Below are 18,683 nucleotides of genomic sequence, written 5' to 3' on the forward strand. Positions count from 1 at the left end.
CAAAGATCTTTGGCTTATCATCTTGTCTATATAACAAACAAACTTTTGGTGGTGGGACAATTTTGTCTTAGGTTTGGCAGTGCAATTAGAATTTACATATTTCAAATCCAATGAGAATTTTTGTAGTAGTATTTGATTTGCTTGATTACTTAATAAGGCCGGTGTGAGCTAGTATATTCTCGGGAATTCATCGTAATTTTTGTTGTTATTATTTATTTTAGGTGTGTCAAGCAATTACTTACGAAAAGTGGACTACTTAGAGCATATTACATGCAAGGCGGGGGAGTACCACACTAGAACTTAAGATTAGAGATTAGATCCTGCTAGACTTAAATTTCACCAAATGATAAGGCCATAACACTGGACTCATATTTTAAGAAGGCATAATATTTGGCCTCATTTGTATTTTTTTAATTAATTTATGTAATAAATGGGCTCTACTAAACTCTATTACGATTTTTTGAAATCTATTATCTTACAAATTTAGCGAAATTATTAATTTAGTATCCATTGACTCCAATCATAACAAGCAAATTTAATTAATTAAGCACCGATAATTAATTTATCGCGTATTAAATTAAAGAGGTTCTATGTACAATGAGGAGGAAATAAAATCAGAGGGAATAAGATCATATCAAATGACCTTCCCGGATATATTCTCCAACACGCCCCCTCAAACTGTAGCGAAGATATCTGTCAAACCCAGTTTGACTACGGAACTTATCTTGAGCAAATGAGGGTCCAACTGGCCGGCTTGGTGAACATATCAGTTTTCTACAAAATACTGATCAAACAAACACTGAAACAATAATGGCGCATTTGACCTTCTCTCGTATGAAACTATCTAATGGCCATAGTGAATTTGAGCTTGCACCCAGATCATAGATTTACTGACTGGAAAAATAGTTGAAAGGGTCTCTTTGAATGGATGCCTCTAAAATGCTTTAGACTTTGATTTGTGATTTTGTGTTGACATACTTGGACTAAATACTCTAGTTGATATGCTGCAATCAGTGCCGGCCCTGACATTTTCGTGGCCCAAAGCGATGCACTAAAATGTGGCCCTATATGCATTAAAAAAAACAACAAGACAAAACAAAATACTTATATTATTCAACTTTAATCTGCCAATATAATCCGGGAGAGGGGCAAAAAGAAAACCTATAACTTAAAAATCATTCTTCTCGCATTTTTAGATGCAAATTCATTAATTACACTTGAATAGTCAGCCTTTTCAACAACAATTTTTTCAATAGATAACATCGCTAATCCATTCAATCTTTCTTGTGACATGGTCGAGCGAAGATAAGACTTGATCAACTTTAACTTGGAAAAACTTCTTTCACCGAAAACAACTGTAACAGGTATAGTCAATAATATCCTATAAGCAACCCAAGCATTTGGAAAACAATGATCTCTTAATCTCAAATAATTCACCACATCAATCGCCTTCTTTGTCTCCTTCGGCAAAATTTCTCTTAAGATTCTTAATTCTTAAAATAAATCTTCTCCATCAATATCATAAACATCTTCGTGTTTTAGAAACACTTCAAGGTGCTTACAAGAAACCTTCAAAATGTTAACATCTACAGAGTTTAACTTTTCCACATTAAATAAAAACCCAAATAATCCTTCATATACTTGGAATTGTTCAAACCTGCTTCTCAATGAGGAAAGAGCTTGGTCCAAAATAAATACAAAATAATGGACTCTAAAAGATTCCTCACCGATGATAGTGGCCTCCTCGACAACATTTTCATCAAACCTGCCTCTTTCTACGAATAATAAACTTCTCCACGGAAAATAGGTTCAATTTGCATAGAAGTTGCAACATCTTTAGCTTCAGCCTTGGCCTCCTCAAATCCAGCTTCTCTATACTTTTCAAATGCAGAAATAAGTCCCTTCAATTGATCTATGGCAACATCAATGTGCATATCTTCAGCTTGCATTGTTTTACTAACAGAGTTCACAGCAAATAACAAATGATGCCAGATAACCATACCAAGCAAGAACTCAAAATTCCATCTCATGTGTTACTAGGGACTCAGCTTTACTCTTTGTTTTAGGGTCATCATTAGCATCTGCCAAGAAAATTAAAGCACCCTTTATCTTTGGCGCTTGACACTTGCCCTTATTGCTTTAACACTTGCCACACGACTTTCCCAGTGAGTTTGAGACAATAACTTAACACTTAGACCTTTCTTACCTTTCTTTTCTTTGTATTTTGCATGATCTTTGAAGACCTTCCACCGCTTTGTAGAAGAAGAAAACAATGAATATATGCGTTGTACCACTCCAAAAAAAGAGACAACTTTAGAACAAGAGTTAGCCATATCACATAGAGCAAGGTTGAGACTGTGGCAACCACAAGGCGTGTACATTGCTCTTGGATTTATTTCAAGCAACCTCTTTTGCACACCTTTGTGTTTCCCTTTCATGTTAGATCCATTATCATATCCTTGTCCTCTTATATCACCGATTTCTAGGCAAGAGTTCGGTGCATCTTTGAGTGTGTTAAAAAGTCCCAATCCAAGTGTCGTCCACACAGAGAAATCCTAAAAAGAATTCTTTTACCTTTATCGGACTTGTAGAAACATCAACACACCGTATAACAATTGACATTTGTTCTTCATGGCTTATATCTGGGGTGCAATCAAGTATCACAGAAAAATATTTTGCTTCTTGGATCTTCTTTACAATGATACTTTTGGTCTCCTCGCTAGCAAATGTATTAACTCATTCTCGTATCTTGTGGTGAGATAACGGTAATGAATTTATTTTTTTTTGATCGCGCCCGAATATGTTCTTGCATTCTGAGGATCAAATTCGGCAATCATCTGAATTATGCCTAAGAAAATACCATTGTTCTCTTAATAAATCTTCTCTTTTGTCCCACGAAATGCTAAATTATTTCTAGCAAGAGCTTTCACAACAGAGAATATCCTCAGTAATATGTGACCCCAACGTTCTTTCTCTTTATTGATCTGTTCTTGCACACGTTTATCAATCGTTTCATTCTTTTTCAATCTTATCTCTAATTCAATCCAACTGCTCATACAACTGATGTGCCTACTACTTTTTTCATGACTTTTAAGCCTCTGTAAAAGATTCCTCCAATTTTTAAATCCATTATTTGCCATCTGAATATTGTTTCCGTCGTGCTTAAACAACTTGCAACAAAAGCAAAATACCCTATCCAAAGCATTGGAATATACAAGCCATCTTCTATCTTGCTTCTCTCCATTTGATAAGTGTCGAACATAATGAGTAGAAGAAAAATGCCTACCAAGATCATCTTTAGGAAAATCGACGGTGTTATCTCTTTTTTGGGCCTCTTTCCACTAATAAATCTCGTAATTTTGATCCATTTTATCCCATTTCATGGGTCATCAATGTTTCTTGGCCCAAATAAGTCACCACATTTGTTTGTTGATTAAGTTCTTCATCAACGAAATCCTCATCATCTTCATCCACCAAATCTTCATTGTTTTGCGACCACCAAATTTTCATTGTCTTGACTACCAAGTCTTCATGTGTGTCATTCATCATATGATCCTCATTATCATTGGCAATTGTATGTTCCTCATCTACCAAATCTTCATGTGGTGCATCCATCAAATTTTCATGTTCTTCATTCACTAAATCTTCATCGAAACTATCTTTTTCTTTGCCACTAGAAAAAATACTTATGAATAGCTCTGTTTGAGATTGAATAAGTTGTTCGTTTTTGTTTTTTTTTTTTTTTTGCTACTACCAGATGCATGCATTCTAATTCTAGGAGGCATGATTGTAAAACAACAAACACTCCAATCTAATTATCTAAATATTTAATACCAAAACCAAATTTAGAGTGAGTAGAGTTTTGTACTTTTACGTCTTTACTTCTTGAACAGACAAACAGCGACTTGAGTTTATCTTTTTTTTTATTATTTTTTGGGTAGAAGTTTGGTTTTGGAACAGGCGAACAGCGACTTGGGTTTTTTTTTTTTTCCGTAGGTGGCTTTTTGAGAAACGTAATAAACTTCCCTTTTGTGGGCTTTTGTGGGCGAGTATAATGTGGCCCTTAAATTTGATACTGACTTGGTGGCCCAAAGCGGCGGCTTGGCTCGCTTTGCATCAGGGCCGGCGCTGGCTGCAATTAATATTGAATATACGTATATACTTTTGCCTCACCCCACTCATTCCTATGACAATTTGCATTTTCGCCCACTGCTTCACCTACCTTCTCTTCTGCGGCTTTATCTAGCAAAGCTTATTGTTGCATCTTTCAATCATATTTTTCATGTTCTTCCCGTCCTTAAGCTTGAAGTCTATAATGGTGGATCTTCTTGGAGACTTGGACACTTGGCTTCACCTACCTTTGACAACAACCAACTCCCTACGACGACCGAATTATTCAAGCAAGAAAGCCTAAGACAATAATTAGGAGATGAGAGTATTACCATTTCTACCTAACCACCTCATTACCTCTCATTTTTTATTTCTTTACTTTCCTGTTTATCAATAATTATCTTCTCACTTCATACTTCATTGCACTACAAAGAGTGCTTCAAACCCAAAAATAGAGGTAATGACAATTTACAATTCAATAATATGAACAAAGGAAAATAAAATCTGACCCTGCTGTGGCAAGGCAAAGTCGTTATTTAGGATGAAAACTGACTATCCGCCTACCAACAATAACTCCCTTTTCTCTTATTCCTCATTCATAGTATTTCTTTTGTTAAAATGCAAGTCATGTGCTGTATTTAGAACCTTACAGCGTTGAGGTTGTGGGGTTGAGAGTTATTGTGTCCATTATCTATTTGTCCTTCATATCAGAAAGAAAAAATTATCGTTTTGGCTTTTGGGTACCGAACTTGAATGTATTTTTTATTTTTATTTTTTCCAGACAAGATGTGAATATATTAATATTAATATAAATATAAAGTTACCTAATAAGGTTTCCACCATAAAAAATAAAAGGGGATATTACTGCACTCTAGGAAAATCTAAAGTATAACTGATCCGGATTTTCCAATTTTGTAACAAATGTTGGTCTTTCATCGCTCCACACAAAATCATCCTGATCTAAATTGGCTCCATGCTTTGCAGCAGCATCCGCACTGAAGTTGGCTTAGGGGCCATTTGTTTTTGCCTCTTATAAGACATTGAGGTCTTATAACCTCTTATAAGATGTGGCCCAGTGATTTTGGACATTTTTTTTGTTTGTTTTTCTTTTCTTTAAGAGGCATTCTACTAAAATGTCTTATAAGAGGCTCCAATTATATAAGTACCAAAATTGGATCTACTTCAATTCTATAAGTCTTATAACTCGAAAAATGACACAAACACCCCCGTCCATATACCTCTAGCCTCATTTCTCTCTTCTTCCCTTTTCATTATCTTATTTTCCAAATAACTCCATTACCCTAACCACCACCGACTACCACCACCACCACCACCACTGCTGCCACTACTACCACCACCATCACCACCACCACTACCACCACCATCACCACCACCATCATTACCTCCACCACCACTACCACCATACTATTAAAACTATCATCACCACCACCAACACCAACACCGTACTATTAAGACCAATATCATCACCTCTACTACCACCACCACCGTACTATTAAGATTATCACCACCACCACCACCGTGCTATTAAGACATCCACCACTTCTACTACCACCACCGTCACCGTGCTATTAAAACCAATATCATCACCTCCACTACCACCACCACTGCCAATTAAGGTAGTTTTCTAAAATCGATATTCTAATTATTAAAATTGATTTGAAACCGAAAATCAAACTATACGTTTGTTTCAAATTAATATATTTAAGTTAAATGTGATGTAAAGTAGGGTTATATTTGTCAAATAACCATCTATAAGATGTCATGTATTTGTTTTTTCTATTTTTACAAGTGCTTATAAGAGGAACTTAAAATAAAAAACAAACCACTTTATAAGACCATCTTATAAGACCCTCTTATAACACATGGTCTTATAAGACCCTCTTATAACTTAACACAAAAAAACAAATAGCCCCTAGCTTCCCTCTAGGTATGAGATATCCTATAGTAGGTGAGTGCAGCAGTAGCTCTAACCCACCTCGATTTTAGTATCCAGGGAATATGGCCATGGGAGAAGGCTAATACAATTGAGTGTGAATCTATTTCTAGCCAAACTCTTGTCCAATTTCTTGTTGCCGCACATTCCACTGCCAAAGTTAGTGCATAACACTCCACATCACAGTTAGTAACTATCCCCAGTCCTTGGACAAATATGCCGAGCAGGTGGCAATGATTGTCTCTGAAAGTAAGACCCACTTCCCCACGACCAGGATTACCGAAAGAGCTACCATTACAATTGATCTTAACTACTCCTTCATTCCTTTGGTGGATACCAGTTGACTTGTTGAATTTCTTTTATCAGTTTGGGCTTGCATTCAATCTCCAGTGAGTGCAGAATTGCCAATTCATTGACATAATTGAACATGAAGCTCTTGGAGAGTCTACTAGACGTATGAATACCTTGCTAGACCAGCTTTCTAATGTAGCGATGGTTGAAGTTTGAATCCTTGTACCTCTGCGAGTTTCTCATCTTCCATATTGCTACCATATATCAAACTCAAGACTGCTGCTATCCACAATTCTTTGATCAGTGGGCTTGCTTGATTCGCCGCTTTCATAATTTCCTTCATGTCGACGTTTCCACTAACTGAGATTGCGTTCAACTGGAATAAGTTTTTAATCTATTCCCAAAGAGCCTAAGAGTTTGGGCAGTTCCAGAATAGATGATCAAAACTTTCTTCATCTTCCTTGCATCTGTTACAGTGAGAGGTCAATTGAATACCTTTACTTGTAACTTTGTCGTCTGTTGGAATGATTTGTTGTAAAATCTTCCAAGCCAGCATTCCAGCAGTTTTGGGGTGGATATAATTGTTCTAGATGATGTGATGCCACAAGACAACATTCCCCTTTTCTCTTATGATGTCATAAGCTGAGAGAACAGTGAACTTGCCTTCCTCAGGCTTCCAAATGCGGCAATTATCAAACTCAGCACAAGGTGGTGGTAGAGAGAGAAGTTGCATGTATGCCGAGCATGTCAAAGAACTGAAGAGTTTTAGTAGGAAAGTCCCACTGGTTATTCAGTATCAAGTCACTAACTCTGGATTTGAAATTTCTCCAGTTGGTGTGTGGAAGCAAATCAGAAACCGAACTAGGCCCAGCCCAAGCATCACGCCACATGTCCACTGAAGTACCATTTCCAATTGCCCAAGAAAGGTGGTTTCTCATAGATTCCAAAGCCCACTAAATCCCAGCCCAGATGGAAGAACATTTATAATAGACAAGCCATTTGCCATTTTTCATTTTATACTTTTATTCCATGTACCTGGACCAAGAGTTATCTATAGTTAGAAGTTGCCAGGCTAGTTTCATGAGGAGTGACAGATTCAACTCCTTGAGAGACCTGATTTCTAGCCCACCTTGTGTGTTTGGTTTGCAGACTTTTGCTCATTTGAGAGTAATAATAAATTTCCTGACTGGGGTTGTCACGGCTTGAATGTCTTTTACATGTACGGTACCATACAAATTTTATTGCAAAATAGAGTACCATATATATTGCATTTTTGGGTACTTGTTATGTGTCCGTTAGTGTATCTGATTATGTGTCCAAGTATTTTGACACATGGCAAAGTACGCACCTCACATGTGGGCTTTAAACCCGTTGACTTTTATTTCACACTAGAATCGACCTTGCTTTGACTATCAGTCAACTTCTTCTTCTCCAATCAACCTTAACTTGAACAAAAGGCTTTCCACGGACCTTTGTTAAGAACAAACATCATATCTCTTGCATTGCTAAATTTCAAACTTGAAACTCGAAGGTACCCAATTTTTCAAGATTATGGTTCCATCAAATTCATTGAATAACAAGACAGTTGCTGGAAATCAGTTGGATTCTTATGCCAGAGATCGAACACAATCATACGCTCAAGTACTCAACAATACAATGAATCAAGATTCTAATCAAAGTCTTAATCATGGATTCATTCATGGTTACAATCCAAATATAATGCTCTTCCAATGGTTGTTCCCCTAGGCAATACCTCGTTTTCATTTCCAAACATTTCTCATCAAGCTCAGCAAGGAGAATTACTTAATGTGGAAGCAACTGTTTATACCGGTTTTTATCACTTTTAATGTAACTGGAATCATCTACAACTCATCACAATCCTGTTTATGTTTCATGGCTCAAGAAAGATCAGATGATCCTTATTTGGTTAAATTCAACTCTGTCAAATGACTTGTTACCCTATGTAGTTGGGTCATCTAGTTCTAGGCAGTTGTGGTTAGCACTTGAGAAGAGGTTATCTACAATCTCTACTACTCATATCATTCAGTTGAAGTCTCGTTTACAAAGTCTGCTTATTAAAGGAAATTCCACTATAGCAGAATATCTTCAAAGAATTAAAATAATTGCTGATAGTCTTGCGACTGCTGGAGCTCCACTTGGTGATTCGGATATTCTGTATCACACATTGAGAGGATTGCCTACTGAATATGGTCCATTTAGTACCTCTATAAGAACTAGATCTCAAAATGATCCAATGTCTATTGATGAGTTGCATAGTCTCATTCTCAGTGAAGAACTGTCTTTTGAAGAAAGGAATGCAGTAAACACGTACAGAACAAGTTCAAGCATTTGCAGCTTTCAAAGAAAATAACTATGGTAGAGGCAATGGAAGTAATCAAAGAGTAAATGACCGAAATAATAGAGGAAATGGCAGAGGATATTACAGCAACAGAGGAAGGGGAAATTATAATAACAATGGATACAAAACTTCCTATGGTACTGGTTCTGCGGGTTACAACAGTGGCACTACCTCTTACAACAGTGGCAATTCCAGCTCTTTTAATCCAAGGCCCCAGTGTCAGATTTGTAACAAATTTGGTCACCTGGCTATAGATTGCCACAACAGAATGAATCATTCATTTGTAAGGAGAATCCCACCCAATAAACTAGCAATGCTTGCTAGTTTGAATGATTGCAGTGATTCTCAGTACAATGGCCCTCAGTCTTCTGGTTCACATTATAATGGCCCTTAGTCTTCCGGTTCACATTATAATGGGCCTCAATCTTATGATTCACAGTACAATGGCTATCAGTCTTATGGTTCATCTTCTAATGGTGCTCCTTCACCAAAAGACTCTTTCTGGTATGCGGATACAGGAGCAACAAATCACCTTACTTCAGACCCTATCAAATCTTTCTCTACACACAGACTATAAAGGAAATGACAAGGTCATGGTGGGCAATGGACAAGGTTTGTCTATACTTAATACTGGTTCCACTTCATTTAAATCTCCTACATCATCTCATGTTTTTCAAATGGGAATGATATACTTCATGTTCCACGTGTCACACACAATCTTCTTAGCGTTCACAAGTTTGTTAGTGATAATCATTGTGTTCTCATTTTCACTCCCAATGCATTTTATGTCAAGGATATTGCATTGGGGATTTGGGGAGGATGCTTTACCAAGGCCAAACTGAAAATGGTGTTTATCCCATTCATCTCACTGCCAACTCCACTACTTCTCCTCCAACAACTTTCATTTTCGTCAAAGTTTCTGCATCAACTTGGCACTCCAGATTAGGTCATCCTTCTTCTGCTGTCATCAATAAACTTCTTGCATCAAAGAGCATTTCTGTTCAAGGCTCTCCCAAGTCAATATTTTGTTCTAATTGTGTTTTAGGCAAAAGTTTGAAGTTACCTTTTGTAACTTCTACATGTAAATCAATTGCTCTTTTACAGTTGTTACATATTGATTTGTGGGGACCTTCTCCTATGTACTCTGTCAATGGTTATAGATTTTATGTTAGTATAGTGGATGACTATACTAGATATTGTTGGCCGGTTTTATCCTTTGTCTGCTAAATCTGAATTTTATACTGTGTTTCAAGCATATACTTCTCTTGTTGAAACTCTTTTGAATCACAAAATTTGATGCATTAGAACTGACAATGGAGGAGAGTTCATAAGCACTGTTTTTGAAAATTTCTTAATAAAAAATGGTATTAGTCATCAGTTTACATGTCCTCACACACCAGAGCAAAATGTTGTTGTGGAGAGAAAACACAAATACATTCTTGACATGCATGGCTAGAACTTTAATGTCATTCATTCCACCTATATACTGGGTTGAGCTGTTTTCCACTTGTGTTTATCTTATTAACAGACTTCCATTTTCCATTCTTCTTCATAATTCTCCATGGCAGATGTTATACAACAGATAACCTTCTTACTTGTCTCTTAAAGTTTTTGGCTGTAGGCCCTTGGTTAAAACCTTACACTACCAACAAACTTGAACTAAGGTCAAAACCTTGCATTTTTCTTGGATACAGTTTAAATAAAAAGGATGCAAATGCCTAGATCTTTCTACTGGAAGAATCTACATGTCAAGACATGTTTTGTTCAATGAACATGACTTTCCTTTTGAAAACTTCACCTTCTTCATCTTGCATGTCATCTGAGGAATTCAACTTCTTCCTTCTGTACTATTCCTAATGATACTGATTCTATCATTTCTTCTATTGATTCTGTCACACTAAATCCTGTTGACTTTCCATCTAAAGAAACTCAATCCTGTTCTACTACATCACCTACTTCCATCATGTCTCATTCAATGCAAACAAGATAAAAAAGTGGCATATTCAAACCAAAAGAACACATCACAGTAAAACATCCTATTCCTCATGCCCTTCATGCTAGCCTTTCTTCTACACCACCCACACCTACTTGTTACACTCAAGCTATCAAAGATCCTAATTGGAGAGCAGCAATGGTGAGTGAATTCAATGCTCTTATTAAAATCAGATAAATGTCATGGATCCCACCTGACCTTGGTGAAGTTAAGGCCAACACAGATGGGCCGGCCTTAGGAAACCCAGGCAATGGAGGTGCGGGAATTATCTTCAGAAACTACAAGGTGGAAATTCTGGGTCTCTTAGTGCAAAGACTAGGAGTTATTACAAACTATGAGGCAGAAAGCTTGGCAGTGGTTTTGGCTTCTAAAACTGCCGTGGATAAAGGATGGCACAAAATCTAGATTGAGAGTGACTCAATGACTGTAATTCTTGCATTTAAAGGAGGTGAAGTTCCATGGTGGTTGAGAGCAAGATGGTATTAGAGTCTCGAATTTTATCAATTGGAAAATTTCACATACACTTAGAGAAACTAATTTTGGAGCGGATGCGGCAGCAAAACATGGATCAACTTTGAATAAAGGAGTTTTCTTTTGGAGTCCCAATAGACCTCCTTAATTTCATTAAGTCATTAGAATGTCCTCACCGGACTTACTACATATTTGATTAGGAATTATGTTCTTAGAGTCTGTTGTATTCCCATCTTGTCAGAGTTGTATTCTTTATAGTATATCATTAAGAAAACATCCTACTTGCATGCAATTTTTTTTTTTAAATAAATAAATAATAATAATTCCTTACTCTCCAAATCAAAATCTTGTTGATAATAAGTGGGTGTTTAGACTTAAACAAAAAGCTGATGGTTTTATAGACAAATTCAAAGCCAGACTTGTTGCCAAAGGATTCAATCAAATTCATGGATTAGATTATCTTGAAACCTTCAGTCTAGTTGCCAAGTCAACCACCATAAGACTTATACTTTCTATAGCTATTCAGTTTCAATGGGATGTAAGACCCCTCCTTCCTGGTATGAGGAACTTTTTAAAGTGTATAAAAGCATTATTACATAACTGAGTACTAAATTTGTAAAGAAGGATCTTGGATCCATTCATTATTTCTTGGGTTTGGAAGTGAAGAGAAATTCTAAAGGTCTATTCATGTCTCAGACTAAATACATCACATATGACCTTCTGACAAAGGCCAAGATGCTTCAAGCTAAACCTTCTAGAACACCATTCTCTTCAAGTTGCAGACTATACAATCAAATTGGTGATCCATTAAGTGATCCTATATGTTTGGGCCTCACCTTCGGTGTGTTCCCAGACTCGGATCCGGCCCATCACCTTTCCGGACTCTGGCCCAACATTCTAGATTCAACCCAACATGATTCCGGACTAGGTCCAGATCCAAATATTTACAGGTGCATCTGGCAAAGGTTTAAAGAGAAAACAGGCACAGTCTGGTCAACAGGGACAGAGAAGGAAAAAAGAAGATAAACCAAAATCTTCAAAGATTTGGGGGTTAGAGTGGGATCCGGATCTTGGAATCCGGATCTTTCTTATAAGAGTCTGCTCTCACTTTCAGAACTACGCAAGCAAAAACTGCTGAGACTTGATCCCTGTTTCCGGACTGGGGTACGTAGGCAGCCTTCTAAGGTTCAGTCTCATTTCCTTCATCAATCAATCCACTCTTCACAACCCTAACTGTGTTTGGGAATTTCTAGTCCAAACATTTGGCGCCGTCTGTGCTTTTCAAATCCACACCAATGGGAAGAGCACAAACCAGATCACAAACCAATGGCCAAAATGGCCAACAACATCCTGTAGTCTCCCAACGATCTACTCAGCGTAGAATGATTCCTGTCAATGCAACACACGCCAGTAACATCCCACAAAATGTTGTCGAGGATGTTCTGGAATCTTCACTCCATCTGTAACAAGTTCAACCTAATCCGGATGAACTCCAATCAGAAATCCTGAGGCTTACTGCAGAGAATGAAAGACTCCGGAATGCTAGGGGGAAAAGGCCTAGAATTCCCTCTCCAGATAGTTCTGAACAACATTCATCAGCACCGCGAAGGCATCGAAATGCTACTGATGATAGGCGAGAACCAGTTCCTCCAGCACAATCCAATGTATGGGACAGACTAGCTGGTTTGGAATCTCGCTATAATACCAGAAGGACAGAGTCCGGACATGGAGTCTGGACTCATGATCATCATTCACCCAGAAGGACAAAGTCCGGACATGGAGTCCGGACTCATGATCATCATTCAACCAGAAGGACAGATTCCGGACATGGAGCCCGGACTCCTGACTACTCCCCATCCCGTCATTCCGGACGGGTAAATTTTGATTCACGCGGTCATCGACATCGAGTTCTGACTCCTCCCCCATATGCTCACAGATATCGGCCTACTCATTCACACCGACATGATTTCCCGGAAGAAAGTAATGCTGGACTCGATCGAAGGACTGTCGAAGATATTGTAGCAAGAGCAATCAGAGGAAGAAGTACTCGCAATGACCAAATCAGAGACTTAGCCGTAATGGGTTTTCAACATTATCCATTTTCAAATTATATTCGGAACTATCGTTAAGCCTACGAACTTCAAGAAGCCCGACTTCGAAATGTATGATGAAGAGAATGGAGATCCATACACTCATCTGTTTTACTACAGGTCACAAATGGTTATGGAAAATGATGATGCACTACTTTGTAAGTTGTTTCTAGCCACTCTCAAAGGTGATGCTTTAGTATGGTTCAACTCTCTTACTTCCAAATCAATTAGAAACTTCCCAGAATTAGCTAAGAAGTTTGTTGATCACTATCAGTATAACTGCGAGATTAAACAGGATTCTGCTGCCTTATTTAATCTCACAAAATTTTTTGGAGAATCTATCAGGGATTTTCGCAAAAGGTTTCAAACTTTACTCAATGTTACTGATCCTCCCTTTGACCAGTTTATCATCCAAGCTTTCAAAGATGCCATAGGATATGATCGTAGTGGTCTATACAATTCGCTCACTAGACAGCCGCCTTTCTTCAAGTCCGAGCTGTTTGATCGTGCTGAAGAGTTTGCACGAGTTGAGGATGATCTCAAAGCTAGGCAGCTTCGAGAAGAAAATCTTCAGAAAAACAAAAAAGAGTCCGGACGGAACTCCAGCAACTATAAAGGACAGGACAAAAACAAGCAGAACAACTTCCAGTCCGGACAGAACTCTGCCAAATAAAGAGGAAAAGATTTTCACTCCTTTGTCGATGAAACTTTCTGAAGTTTACGAAAGAATAAAAGGGCGAAATCTTCTTTATAAGCCAAGGCCATTACCTGAAGATACAGCCAACATCAGAGATAAATCCAAACGATGCAAATTTCATGATGATTTTGGCTATACTACTGACGATTGCAGAATTCTTTGGAGTGCTATTCAGGGCTTAGTTGATGACAAGAAGTTGGATGAATTCATATAGAAAGCAGCACAAGTGAAGTTTGCCGAACATATGGTCATCAGGGCTGGACATGCCCGTCTAGATTTCATTTCAAATAATCATCAGAAGTTTGAGAAAAAACAAAAATTCAATTTTCTAATGGACTGGAACGGAGTCAACGGCATTGATTTTCTTAAAGGTGACAACGCAGAAATATATGAACCTGAATCCTTATCCTTCAGTGATCGTGACTTATATGGAGTATTTCAGCCACATTATGATGATGTTATGATATCAGCATTCATTGGAATGTGGAGGGTTCAAAAAATTATGCTAGATACTGGAAGCTCTGTAAGTGTGTTATTTTCTAGAGCTTATATAGAAATGAAGTTGCCACAGGAGCTTATCATTTCGGAAGAAAACCCTATTGTTGGGTTTGATGGATTAGCAACTATTCCGATAGGAGCTGTACGTCTACCAGTAACAGTCGGAAACAAGTGGGCTGAAATCAATTTTTTGCTCATGAATTGCCACTCTCCATATAATGCAATTCTGGGTAGAGATTGGATCCATCAGATGCAGGCAGTTATATCTACTTTTCACCAGGCAGTCAAGTTTCCATGTAGTCAAGGAATCTGTAAAATCCGGAGTGATTAGATGGAATCCCACAGATGTCATGACAAAGCACTAGCTGACTACAAACCTTCCGGAATTCATGCCAATAGAGTCATTCAGGACACTCCACAGAAGTAGCAATTACAGTATGGCTCCACATCCATTTCAGGCGAGAAACAAAAGGACCTTCCTACTGTTGATAAACTTGAGGAAGTTCAGATTGGAATGAGTCCGGAACATACCACTTTCATATCAACTAAGCTTTCCGAAGTTAAGAAAAGAGACATGACAGAATTGTTAAAGAAAAATAGCACAGCTTTTGCATGGAGCATAGATGGTATGACTGGCATCAGTCCAGACATAGCATGTCATCATCTTGATGTGGATCATACAGCAAAACATGTCAGGCAAAGACCAAGGCGCATGGCACCTGATAAAAGGCTGAAAGTCAATGAAGAGGTTAGTCGTTTACTGAAAGGCTAAGTTTATTCGACCAGTAGAATATCCTAAATGGTTATCAAACATAGTTGTAGTTACCAAGAAGAATGACAAATTAAGAATGTGTATAGATTTCATTAAACTTAATGAAGTTTGCCCACTTAATCCTTACCCTTTACCTAAGATAAATGATTTAGTTGATGCTACTTCAAGATATCAGAGAATTTCATTCATGGATGCTTCTTCAGGTTTTTACCAAATACTTTTGTATGGTCCGGACCAAGAACATACATCCTTTATAACAGATATAGGCATTTATTGTTTTACAGTCATGCCTTTTGGCCTTAAAAATGCCTCAGCCACTTTTCAGAAATTAGGCAACACAATCTTTGAAGGCCTAATAGGCATTGTCACCAAGTACGGTACGGGTTTAAAACGGTATACTTGAAAAAAACTTAGTTCGTGTTTTAAACGGAACGTCTCGGGAAAAAAACGGAAAAAAAAACGTAAAAAAACGTGGGGCATTAAAAACGGTAAAACGGGTTTAAAACGTATAATACGTAAAAGAAACGGTAAAAACCGATGATAAATAATATAATAGATAAGGAGTTTGATTTTCTATAAAAGTGGGAAAAAAAATAGACACATAAAATAAAAATAATAATAATACAAATGAAAGAAAATTCAAATACATGAAAGTATCAAATTATCATTACTCATCCAAATACTAGAAGTTTTAGATTCAGTGCCAAAACACTATTCAAAATAAGATACTACTAATTACCAACCATAATGGCATAATTAAGTACTACAAATAAGTTAATAACTTTAAAATTTTTAATTAATTATTAATAGTCTAAAGCAAAATAGAACGGTCTCAATAAGTCAATCTAACGCCCACTCTTCAAAAAGGTAAACTCCAAAACCCTTTTCTTTTCTAGCATTTTCTTTTTTTTAAAAAAAAAAAAAAAGTTTTAAACGGGAGATTTTCAAAATCTCGGGTTTTAAACGTTTAAAACGGGTTTAAATCGTTTAAAACGGGTTTAAAACGTTTAAAACGCATTTTGTTGAAAAACCCGGGTTTTAAACTGGAACCCGACGCCTTGGCAATATCTCGGGTTTTAAACGCGTTTTAAACCCGTATTTGGTGACAATGCTAATAGGTGATACTGTGGAAATATATATTGATGACATGGTCACTAAGTCATGGTTAACAAGTGATCATCTTCGAGATCTTCAGACAACCTTTGATAGGGTAATAAAATTCAATCTCAAATTGAATCCAGCAAAATGTTCTTTTGGAGTTTCCTCTGGGAAATTTTTGGGTTATCTTATGACCCATAGAGGCATTGAAGCTAACCCTGATCAGATAAGGGCCATACTAGACATGCCGACTCCAAAAAACAAAAAGGAGATTCAAAGACTTACTGGACGGTTGGCAGCCTTAATGAGATTTATTTCTAAATTCTCAAATAAGTGTTGTCCATTTTTCAATATGATTAAATCAAACTCCACTTGGACTTCTGAGTGCCAAAGAGCTTTTGATAGCCTTAAAACTTATCTTTCCTCACCGTCAGTATTGGTAAGTCCTAAAACTGGTATTGTAGTAAGCGCAGTGCTTTTCGTTGAAAGTCCGGAAGAGAGGCCAATTTTTTTTATAAGTAAGACTTTAACAGGTCCAGAATCTCGATACAGTAATATTGAGAAAATAGCATTAGCTTTAGTACATGCTGCTAGACGACTGAAACCTTATTTTCAGGGTAGGACCATCCGGGTTCATACAGAGTACCTTCTTCGAAAAGCTCTAGCTAATGCTCAGATTACCTGGCGGACTTGCCTACTCCGCGTCTTATCTTAGTGCATATGAGATCATATATGAACCACGTCGTGCAGAAAAAGGACATGCTCTGGCATCCTTAATTGCAGACTTTCCAGTCGATGATGTTTCTTTTGCTATCATTCCGGACCAGCCAAACAGAGTTGCAGCCACAACTCAAACTGAAGAAACATCTCTCGGGAGCGAAAACCCATCCTCGAAGCATATTTCTTGGAAAATCTACACTGACGGTTCTCGAAATCAATCAGGATCCGAAATTGGATGTGTACTTATTTGTCCTGATGGTTTACAGATAGAAAAATCTGTTAGGCTGGGATTTAAAGCGTCCAACAATGAAGCAGAATATGAAGCAACAATTTTTGGTATGAAGATAGCTATTGATTTGGGGGCGACTGATATTGCCATTTTCACAGACTCCAAATTAATCACCAACCAATTTGGAGGTATATATATAGCTAAGGATGAAAGAATGTCCGCGTATCTAGATGTTATTCATTCTTTAGCAAGAAGATTAAGATTTGTATCTATCACAAAGAAATCAAGACATGATGTGAGGCATGCAGATGCTTTAGCTTATCTTTCAGCAGCTACAAATTGCAAGGAAGCACGGACGATACAAGTTGAATATCAGGAGCAACCAAACATCGACTTCACCACTCTCAACCACAGAAAAATATATGTTGATGAATGTTTAGCACTACAAGTATTGTACTTTGCACAAGCCTCTTATGTAGTCCGGTCAAAGAAAAGGATTTGCGGGGAAGTAGAAATCACTGGGGACGACATTGACAGTGAAATGTCCAGTCCGGACCATGATGAAACACTAGATCCTGACCAACAACAATCCCTAATAGATGTAGAGCATATTCCCAGTATGAATGATTGGCGCGTTCCTTACATAGAGTACCTGCAACACCAGACTCTCCCTGAAGACAAGAAACTTGCTGATTACATACTCCGGACATCATTCAAGTTTTCCATTCTTCCATTGGCAGGACAGATCCAGTTATATAGGAAGCATAATTTATCTCCATTGCTCCGTTGCCTTACATCTGAACAAGGTCACTTTATTCTAGAAGAGTTGCATAAGGGCATTTGCGGTAATCATATTGGAGGGCGTAGTATGGCACATAGAGCACTCACTCAGGGTTATTGGTGGCCTGGAATGCAGAAACAAGCTAAGTTATACAGTCAAACTTGTGTACAATGTCAAATGCATGCGAACTCAAACCATCTACCAGCCAATGAATTGTTTCCAGTTATGAGTTCTTGTTCATTTGCTAAATGGGGTCTAGATATTGTTGGACCTTTGCCCAAAGCACCAGGAAATTTCCGATTCCTCCTTGCAGCCACTGATTATTTCACAAAGTGGGTTGAGGCGAGTCCGCTTGTGCAGACTCCATCATCCAAAGTCAAACAGTTCATTTGGAGAGATGATAAAAGTAAAATGAGTAATTTACCTACGAAATGAACGATGAATTCAAAACGTAAGTAAACTAAAACTGGACTTTTTACTATCTCAATTATCAAAGCTTCTACTCTCGATGCGAATTGCATTAAGTGGAGTAGGAAGTTCGTTCCACTCCTAGTTCCCTAGCATGGATTGTCTTCTAAGTCTAAGAAATCAGTCTTAAGTCAATGAGAGCTTCACGAAAT

The 18,683-nt window shown here is 37.6% G+C and overlaps 1 protein-coding gene and 1 pseudogene across 1 annotated transcript; one reads left to right on the forward strand and one right to left on the reverse strand.

The window, feature by feature from the left end:
• Nucleotides 1-1,161: 1,161 nt before the first annotated feature.
• On the reverse strand, nucleotides 1,162-2,030 carry LOC147496052 (uncharacterized; annotated as a pseudogene).
• A 12,179-nt stretch (nucleotides 2,031-14,209) lies between these two features.
• LOC147496053 (uncharacterized) lies at nucleotides 14,210-15,235 on the forward strand. Its single transcript, XM_086568515.1, has 2 exons — nucleotides 14,210-14,774; nucleotides 14,922-15,235. Exons 1-2 carry the CDS (start codon nucleotides 14,210-14,212, stop codon nucleotides 15,233-15,235), a joined length of 879 nt encoding a protein of 292 aa, XP_086424641.1.
• The last annotated feature ends 3,448 nt before the right edge of the window (nucleotides 15,236-18,683 follow it).

The sequence above is a fragment of the Coptis chinensis genome, chromosome 6 (assembly GCF_015680905.1).
Source record: "Coptis chinensis isolate HL-2020 chromosome 6, ASM1568090v1, whole genome shotgun sequence".
Taxonomy (NCBI): domain Eukaryota; kingdom Viridiplantae; phylum Streptophyta; class Magnoliopsida; order Ranunculales; family Ranunculaceae; genus Coptis; species Coptis chinensis.